Source organism: Halyomorpha halys, unplaced genomic scaffold, assembly GCF_000696795.3.
Source record: "Halyomorpha halys isolate HHAL.00 unplaced genomic scaffold, Hhal_1.1 Scaffold13.1, whole genome shotgun sequence".
NCBI classification, from domain to species: Eukaryota; Metazoa; Arthropoda; class Insecta; order Hemiptera; family Pentatomidae; genus Halyomorpha; species Halyomorpha halys.
The window spans coordinates 1,575,925-1,586,462 of NW_027104938.1; the positions used below are offsets into that span (position 1 = coordinate 1,575,925).

The following is a 10,538-nucleotide window of genomic DNA, read 5'->3' on the forward strand; positions in this document are numbered from 1 at the left end:
ATTTTCTTTTATATTTTTTATTTTTCTATACTTACTGTGGTTGTTATCTTGTTTTGTTTTTAGCCCTGAAGAAGGCTAGAAACTCTAGCCGAAACGTCGGCACATTAAAATAAGTTAATCATACTTATTTGTGTTTCATTGACCGCACCCCCAACCATCTTCTCCTCATTTATTATTAATAAATATATGTATATTTTTTTATTGAATCAAGTTTTGATTTAATTTTTTCTCTAGTTGAAGAAATCGCATCCCTATACAAAGAGAAAGGGATCCTGGAGCCTACCAATGTTCTCTGGTCACATTATGTTATTACTAGAAATTCTGAGAAAGCAGCTGAGGCCTGGTCTGAGCTAAAACCTCTTGGGAAACTTCTCTTTCAACCAATTTTAAAATACGCTCGTAGAGCCGGAGATCTTCCCATGGTCATGGATGTCGTGGAGAAGTACAAAACTAGGAATTTACCTCTGCAGGGATTGGGATTAATTTACAGTACTGCAATGGACATTAGTCGTGAGTATTTATTCAAAATGATTCAGTTAGTCTCTTCGTTTATGAGCATTGTAGTTACAGATTACTTTTGGTATTTATATTTTTGGTAATTATATTTTTTGTAGAGAAATTTTAATTCTTCTAAACACTATTATTTTAAAATTAAATAACTATTGATTTTGCATGAGGGTCATTTCATGTCAACTTGGGTCATTCCACTTGTTAAAGCCATCTGAAATCTATTTAAAACAAGCTCCAAAGAACAAAAAAAAAAAAAAAAACAGACTGGCCCAGATGTGAATATTTATTTGGACAAAGTTAACAATAAAAACGTAAACGTGTAATTAAAATAAAACATCTATAATAGAAATTTACATAAAAGTGGCTGTCAAGATAAATTCAAATAAGTAAACTAAATAATGAAAAGCAATAAAAAAAATTCACAAAATTAATAACTACATATAAATAATATGTAATAAACTGACTTTATTTATTATAAATAATAAACTGACTGTATTCGACTCCGATAGGTCAGAGGAGATACTTCTTGTTATAACGGTAGGACTATTGTTACAAAGTTGGTGGGCCCGCATCTACATTTATTCAATGAATTTATCCAATTGTCTACTTTTAATTAAATTAAATACCACCATGGCACTCATTGAACTCATATAACGAACGCAGATAGGGTCTGGTAAAAGAATCAGACAAATGACTAATGGCGACTAGGCAGCTGATTAAATGCTGTAGATTGTTGACCTGTTGCTAGGCAACACCAACCAAATAATTCCCACTGACCGTTATTCTTAAATCTAAATGTTATAATACAAAATATAAATACATTTGTTTCTTCTAAATTAAATAAACTAAAGGAAATAATAAAATAATTTTTTTTATTTATTTATTTAATGTGATTTACATTTGTACAAGTAATCAATACAATAAGTAAATATGTTGTATGTTTCATTTACACTTGAAAATCTTGGGAAGGAACCACCCATTGGTGGTACTTCAAGCATTAATTTAAATTAGAAAGTCCCGAGACCATCTTCTTTTCAGAAGCCTCGAAGGGTTATCAGGGATTGTTAAGGATGAAAGATTAAGTATTAATTGGTTAGGATGGGTAAGGAGTTTGGAATGAAAAGACCCATATCTGTTATGGGCCAAATCTGCAAGAAATGGGATGTTAAGGTCTTTGTGGAGGAGTTTATTTGTAATGTAATAAGGATTTTACGTAGAATTTTGGATTGTAAGGATTGGATGCGGGAGGAATTTGATGACTTGGTAGAGCCCCAGAGCTCAATTCCATATGTTCAAATTGGTCTGATTATCGTAGTGTATACTAATTTTTTTGTAGTGAATGGGAAGTTTAGAGCGTTTGTCAAGTAAGTGTTGTAGCAATCGAAATCTATGAGCAGTTTCTTGTCGTTTCAGTCTTGTGCGTGGATTCCAAATAAGTCTCTTGTCTAGATGGAGTCCTATGTATCGAATCTGATCAACAGGCATTAGTGGAGTGTTTAGAGAGGATACTGTAGGACAGGAGGGTAGAGGTGATCTGATGGGATTTGTCAGGATATATTTTGATTGATATATTCTGAGGACTGTGTTAGGGTGGGTTGGGATGCCAGCTGTATAAACTGTATAAAGAATGGGACACCGGATCCTTGAGGAACACCGGCGGACTGAGAAAATAAAAAATAAATATAATTAAATTAAACACCAAGACTATTTACAAATTAATTATTGAAATTCGTGTGAACAACACTTTTGAACCTTACAATCTCGAAATCTTTTCAAATTTTGCACAGATGTTGTATAGGTATAGACTTCAAGAAAATTCAAGTTTTATTGGGATACCATCGGTTTGGAAGAAGATTCTCACCTCACCTCAAAATGATTCATTTCATACATAGATATATATAGTTGACCGTATAACTTAAAATATGATGTTGGTCAGGGTTGCAGTCAAAAAGGAACAAATAATTTTTAGCTATTTAATGTCCGACGTTTCGCCCCACATCAAGGCTAAAAAGATACAAAAAACAACAAGGAACATTAAAAAAAGGTAAAATAAGGTAGGACAAATATTATGTAAAAAATAAGTGATAATTATATATAAATAAAAGGAATGAAGATATAAAATAGTATTGATATAAACAAACTTGAATAAACCATGATAAGAATAAAAAAATTATGTAGCAATGGTAAGAATAAAAAAAATACATAAAATATACGGTTAAAAAATTACAAGAGATGCATATAAAACGAGAAAAAAAAACAACAGAAAAGTAGATGTGGGAACACAAAATTTAAACACACAGAGGGAAATGAAGAAGAAAGTTGAGATGAAATAAAGGTTGTGAAGGAATAAATACAAATAAAATTAATAATGAATGATACTAAATGAGCAAAGAACAAATCAAGACCACATACTGTTCAAAGCGATAGGTTAAACAGGCATTGACAATAAATCACAAGTATGGAGGAGTGGAGCGAGGTGGCTGGCCGTTTAACGGTTATATTTCTGTTTCAAATACGTTCTATATACAGGAAATAGTAAAAAAAAATATATATAATGAAAAATAATACAAGAAAGATATAGAAATATGATTATAATAATTTTCTAATTTAGGAATAACTAAGTATGAATAGAATGAATGATACATTACATAACTAATAATATATATTGAAGAAAATATAGTTAGGATAGTTAATACAATATAGGATATAATAAAAATGATTGTAAAAGAAGTAAATAAATAGTAAGTAAAAGTAAGAATGATGTCACAACTGGAGAATCAAAATAGATCCTAACAAATCCTATCATTCACCTTTAATCTCCATTGTAAACTTCTACTCTTCTGCGATACAATATCTTTTTTTAATATCCCACTAATCTTGTTGAACAGATTTGCTGCTTAGAGTTCCATCTTGACAAGAGACTTACTTGGAATTCCCATAATACATTTAAATGACAAGAAACTGCTTGTAGATTCCGATTACTACAACACTTGACAAACGCTTTAAACTTCCCATTTACTACAAAAAACACTACGATAATCAGATAAATTAGGACATATGGAATTGATCTTTGGGGCTCCATCAAATTCCTCCTGTATCCAATCATGCAACGCTTACAATCCAAAATCCTCCATATAATCCTTGATGTTCCTTATTACGTTAAAAATAAACTCACCTATAAAGACCTCAACATCCCATTCTTTTCCGATGTGGTCCGAAATAGATATACAGTGGAACCCCGTTATAACGACCCCCGATAAACCGACTCCTCGCATAAACCGACCCTTTTTTTCGATAGAATCCCTCTCAATAGTCCGACCTTTTGAAACATCGCTCCTCGCATAAACCGACTTTCTGAGAAGAAACACCCCTTGTATACATACGACGTTTTCTCTGTACTTTGTAACTATTTTCCTGGAAAGATGATTCACTTCTCGCTCCTTGTTTGAAAAATCAGTTCAATCTTATCTTCCACAGTGTTAACATCAAAGCGTTATACGATGTCTAAAAAAAAGTCTTGTACTATCGCGGAAAAACTTGAGGCCCTTGAAAAAATCGAAATGGGTGAGCGACTTATCAAAGTAGCTAGTGATTTAGGAGTTGGCGTTACTACTGTGAAGGACTGGAAAAAAAATCGGGATCAATTAATTTCATTTAGTGTTTCATAGTTGTCAGATGACTCAGCAAATAAAAAAAGACTTAGAAAACCTGCATCGGATAAATTGGTTTTGTATCCTAATTTTTATGTATTTTTCATTCACCCTTGAACATACATAAGTCTAATTCCCCAGCGTAACAGACTCCGCTTAATCCGACCTTTTTACGGGACCGACCTCACCCCAAGTCCCAAACAGGTCGTTATAACGGGGTTCCACTGTACCTTCATCCATTCCAAAATCTTTACCCACTCCAACACATTAGTTCTTAATCTATCATCCTTAACAATCTCTGATAATCCTCTGAGGCGTCTGAAAAGAGGATGTCCCCAGAATCTTCTAATTTAAAGCAATGATTGAAGTACCACCATTGGGTGAATCCATAGGTTGTTTAGATGCTAATCACAGGAGAAAATATAAATGTGGGATGGAATTGGCTAAAATGTTAAAAAAATTAAAAACTAAAGCTCCACTCTCATAAATTCAACACTCCATTCATATTAATTATTATTAAATAATAATGATTCAGTTATTAAGCCAGGATATATATCTATATGCTTCTGATTCCGTTGAAAAAATAGTCACATATATTTTCAGTGTAGTTTTGGGAATGAACGTAAGGTATTAGTGCGTTTTATCAATAGACGTCATCGTCATATTTTAAAAAAAATTTCACATTTTTCCAAGTCTATACCTATACATCTGTGCAAAATTTGAAGAAAATCTGAGATGGCAAGGTTCAAAAGTATGTTGAGTTGACGTGAAATATTACAGTCGGTTTTAATACTAAATTAAAGGAGAAGTTTTCCAGTATCTGTTTCATATTTGCATCCTGATGACAATTGAGTATAATGTTTTAAATTAATTTTTTTTTTTTTAGTTCAATCAAGGAACATTGAAGAGAGTGAAAAGCTTTTGGAAAAAGGAATCGAGGACTGTACCATCGATAACATTTCCAGAACAACATTGTTAAGAATGAAGAAGTTATTCGAAATCAATGAAAAGGAATTTAAATACACCATACCTGCGGTAATTTATTTAATGAATATTTAAATTTTGTGTATTTTAACTTGGGAGGTAAAATATATGAAATAGTCTTTTATAAAAATATATAACTAACTAATCATTAAGTAATGTTTCAATGAAGATTTGTTGCAGATAGGTGGTATAATACTTTGTAACTATTATTTAAGTTGAAAAATAACAGATAGTTTTATTTTGTTTAAACCATTGGGATCTTCTTTTAAATAATAAATTTATGTCTAATAAGTGAAATTGTTTAAAAAGAGACATTTTATTGTTTGCTTCAGATTACAAAATATAGTGAGTTTAGGCTTGGTGCGGATCTCGAGTTTAAAAATTACTAAGCTAAATATTAAAATTTTTTTTAAATTCACAAATTTCGTAGAACATTAATGTATTGAAAAATTAAAAATGTTTGTATTAATGTGCATTTGTAAATCCATTTAAACGTTATTTTCATGAGTATTTTGTGATTTTAAATATTACAATAAGATTTGTTTGTAATATTTGAATTTATAGATTATAAATTGCTGAAGGTTAAGGCAAGAGGAAGACCAGTGCTGACTCTGAATTAAACCATACAGCATTGTGACAGGCTAACTACAAATGCATATAGGATTGTGTATGTGCAAACTACAAATGCATATAGGATTGTGTATGTGCAAACTACAAGTGCATATAGGATTGTGTACGTGCAAACTACAAATGCATATAGCATTGTGTACGTGCAAACTACAAATGCAAATATCATTGTGTACGTGCAAACTACAAATGCATTTAGCATTGTGTACGTGCAAACTACAAATGCATATAGCATTGTGTACATGTAAACTACAAATGCATATAGCATTATGTATGTGCAAACTACAAATGCATATAGCATTATGTATGTGCAAACTACAAATGCATATAGCATTATGTACGTGCAAACTACAAATGCATATAACATTAAAATATTCATCTATATAACCAAACAGAAGTTTATTTAAAAAAATATTCATCTATATAACCTAACAGAAGTTTATTAAAAAAATAAGGATTTCATAATGATTTATTTTGAAGATTAGTGTATAACCAAATTTGGTTTCAAAAACTCTCCATCATAAATCTCTGCCCTCCTGTCTTACAGTATCCTTTCTAAATACACCACTAATGCCTGTTAAACAGATTCGATACTTAGGACTCCATCTTGACAAGAGATTTACTTGGAATCCACACACAAGACTGAAACGACAAGAAACTGCTCGTAGATTCCGATTGCTACAACACTTACTTGACAATCGCTCTAAACTTCCCATTCGCTACAAAAAATTAGTATACACTACAATAATCAGACCAATTAAAATCCTTGATGCTCCTTATTACGTCACAAATAAACTCATTCACAAAGATCTTAACATCCCATTCGTTGCAGATTTGACCCAAAGCAGATATGCGTCTTTTCATTCCAAACTCCTTAACCATCCTAACCCATTAATTCTTAATCTTCCATCCTTAACAATCCCTGATAATCTTCCGAGGCGTCTGAAAAGAAGATGGCCACGGGACCTTCTAACTAAATTAATGTTTGAAGTACCAACAATGGGTGATTCCTTCCCAAGATTTTCAAGTGTATATGATACATATTTACCTATTGTATTATTTTGTACAGTTGTAAATTACATTAAATAAATAATTAAAAAACAAAAAAAAAATATATTCAATTATTTATTAATATGAGTGGCTACATAAAGCACTGGTATTGGGTCAGATAAAGAACTAGTTCAGTTCTCTGTGTGCTTTGGATTAACTGATATCTATCTACCTTTGTTTTGTGCTTCTAAATCTCATATGGCCATTACATATGGGAGGCCATTTTGAAACAATATGAAATACTTGTTAATTCGATTGTCTATGTTTTCGTTTTGAAGTGAACTTGTTTTGATAATAAACAGCAATACTCATCAAAGGCATACAACTATTTTAGTTTTAAAAATTTTAACACTTGGCTTATTTATTATGGAAGGACAATGATGAAATATATTATATATATGTATATACAGTTGACCGTAAAAATTGATATATAAGAAGATGGTCAGGGTTGCGGTCAAAGGAGAAACAAAATAATTTACAACTATTTATTTTCTGACATTTCGCCCCACTTTGAAGGGCTTCATCAGGGCTAAAATAATACAATGAAAATAATAAAAATACAAAGATAAGATACAATGATAAGAATAAAAATACAAAGATAAGATACAATGATAAGAATAAAAATACAAAGATAAGATACAATGATAAGAATAAAAATAAGTAACAATGGCAAGAGTAAAATTTTTTTATAAAAATACGTAAAATATAAAGTTAAAAAAAGTGCTGGAGAGGAAAACAAAAACATTACGATACAAACAATACAATGTTTATACAATATAAAAAAAAAAATAGAGATTAAATAAATGTCATGAAAGAATAACTATAAATAAAAAAATAAATAAATAATAATAATGATATAAAATGATAATAAATGAGCAAAGAACATGTCAGGACAACCTACCTGTTCAAAGCAAACGGATGAACAGAAAGAAACAATGAGGCGGAAGCGTGGAGGAGTGGGGAGGAGGTAACCAGCCAGCTGTTTAACGGCTTTATTTCAATTTCAAATACGTTGCGTATACAGAAAGTAGTGTACATCTCCTGTACATTTTTTAACTTTATCTTTTACGTATTTTTATAAAACATTTTTACTCTTGCCATTGTTACTTATTTTTATTCTTATCATTGTATATTATCTTTGAATTTTTATTATTTTCATTGTATCATTTTGTATCTTTTTAGCCCTGATGAACCCCTGCAAAGTGGGGCGAAACGTCGGAAAATAAATAGTTGTAAACTATTTTGTTTCTCCTTTGACCGCAACCCTGACCATCTACTTATATATGAAATATATTAGTTGAGATAATATGATACAAGTATAGGCATTCCTTTGATTAAGTATTCATTAATTTCTTTTCCTACTAATTACAGAAATAGGATTAGTTACCAAATGAAACATAAGTTAAATGCAATGAATATAATTAATAAGTTAAAGGGAATAACTCTTCCTAGTTAACTTTCTTTATTTTAATTTATCAGTTACAACATTTTGGAGCAATCACCCCCATCATTAGATCGCCTTTTTTTTATGTTATGATCTCCTCTTGTGAGATTGTGACGTATCGTACATCGACCAACCTACTCGCTATAATTTTCTGTTTGAAAAGTCAGATAAGTAAGGCTTCCACGGAGGGCAGGAGTGGAAGTTTTCACACCATTTTCTATTTCAGACGCTTTATAAGTATTGTTCGATTTAAACTATTTTTTTTTTTTTTTTTGGCCAAGACTCCCATTGGAGTCCTATACTGCCTAACCATAGTTGGGGGTCAAAGTTCTTCATTTTGTGGGACCGCCACTCAATGAAAAAAGTCAATGTCCCAGGTCGGATTCGAACCGGCACCGCCAATAGACATCAAATTGGTAAGACTGTGTCTTAACCACTGAGCTATGGGCGGCCCAAAAACTATCTTAAAGTCTCCTCTTCCTGTTTTAAGCTAATATTTCAAAAGTGATATAGGACCGTCGGGGTAATTGCATTGAGAACTCATGAAAAATAAAATAAAATAATTTTATGAAAATAAAGGATTGAGCCGATTTTTCGAAATTAATTACCTCAGATTTTATCTGCTTTGATTATTCTTTGTTATGTATAAGTATACAGGGTGTTGCAGAGTTAAGGCCAAACTGAAAATATAAATTAAGGACATCAAAACGAGAAAAAAATTTCCTCTGAAGGTATGTTCGAAAACGCTTTGTTTAAGATATATTCACACCTAAAGATTTTCATTGTTATGAATTTTTTAGGTTATATGAAATATATAAAACTTGTTTATTTGTTGTAAAATATTGTAATATGGTCGCACAACTTTCTTCATTTCGTAAAGGGGCAAAAATGCTATCAGCACGTGGTATTATAGCAAATGCACCAGTTTCTCTAAGACGTTGAAACATGGAGCTATGGAGATAGACTTGTTTGGTAATCTTCTATTCGGAAATCGCCTGAAATATTCACGACAGGTAGCATTTATATTACCATTGCTAAAACCATACACAAACACCATATCGGCATATTCACCATTAGTATAAATTGAAGGCATAATGATGAGTACTCTGCGAAGGCCTCTTACAAACTGATAAATGTTATTCACAGTTTCCAATGCTAATTCCAAATAGTATTAATCCTTATGTTACCAATAGTTTTTATACAGTTAGGGATGAAAGGCTATATTAGTATTCTATCTAATCTATCTCGTAAACAAAGTGTTTGTGGACAGACCTTCACTTTGAACAACATTTAATATGAATCTTAATGTTTAAATTTAATTAATAAAGTAGTTAGAACAAATAAATAGGTTTTATTTATTTCATATAATGTAAATAATTCATAAAAATGAAAATCTTTAGGTGTGTATATCTTCTAAATAAAGCGTTTGTGGAGATCCCTTCAGAGGAAATATTTTTTCTTGTTTTGAGGTCCTTAGTATTTTAGAACATTTTCAATTTGGCCACTTAATCCTGAAACACCCTGTATATGCTGTTCTGTTATTTATAGTTTGTGTTTAATTTAATAGTTTTTTTTTAATTTCAGAAATTGTCACGTTCTAATGTCTCATCTTCATCATCAGACAGCGATAGTGATGGTGAACGAGATGTAAAAAAAGCAGCAAATTAATAATTTTAAAATGAGTTTTTATACTTTAATATATATTTATATTTGTTTCATAGTTTGTGTTAGTCATGATGAGAAAGTTTTTTTAGACATTTTGGTTACGTAGTATTTTATAGTAATTATCATATTTCCTCTAGTTGAGATAGTTATTCTGTAACTTTCATTGTATTTCTCTAATATGCATTTTCTGTCTTTTACTTGCGAAAAAAAAAATGATATACTTTTTTAATTGTATTATATAATATAAAATTTGAAATATCCAATGGTCAAACCATAAAAGCTATTGTTATTATTACAAAAAGTAATTTACAATTATTCGCTTTCTAAGTTGTTTTTTTTATTGTCATTTCTTTTGTCAATTGTTTTTTGTCTTCAAATATCAAATAAGCAGTGCATTTTGATTGAACTTAGTTATTGTTAAGTGTTGTAGCTTTAACAATTAAATAAAGTGTGTATAGTGTAAATATTTTTATGATAAAGTATTGTATATATGTTATTAATAAATTTTTTTTTGGATTAATAGCTATTGATGAGTTTTAAAAGTTGAAATTTTTCCTCATCTGATCTTAGCAAAAGAAAGCCAGGTGTCATATATAAGGTGCTTGCTT

At 30.6% G+C, this 10,538-nt stretch overlaps 1 protein-coding gene across 1 annotated transcript in view; it reads left to right on the plus strand.

Annotated features, from left to right (window-relative positions):
* Positions 1–10,077, plus strand: part of bsf (bicoid stability factor) — a 69,171-nt gene extending 59,094 nt beyond the window's left edge. The window contains exons 20-22 of the mRNA XM_014418822.3: positions 235–510; positions 5,047–5,195; positions 9,850–10,077. Coding sequence (XP_014274308.1) covers positions 235–510; positions 5,047–5,195; positions 9,850–9,933 — 509 coding nt within the window. The 3' untranslated portion in view covers positions 9,934–10,077. The remainder of the gene's footprint in view (positions 1–234; positions 511–5,046; positions 5,196–9,849) is intronic.
* The last annotated feature ends 461 nt before the right edge of the window (positions 10,078–10,538 follow it).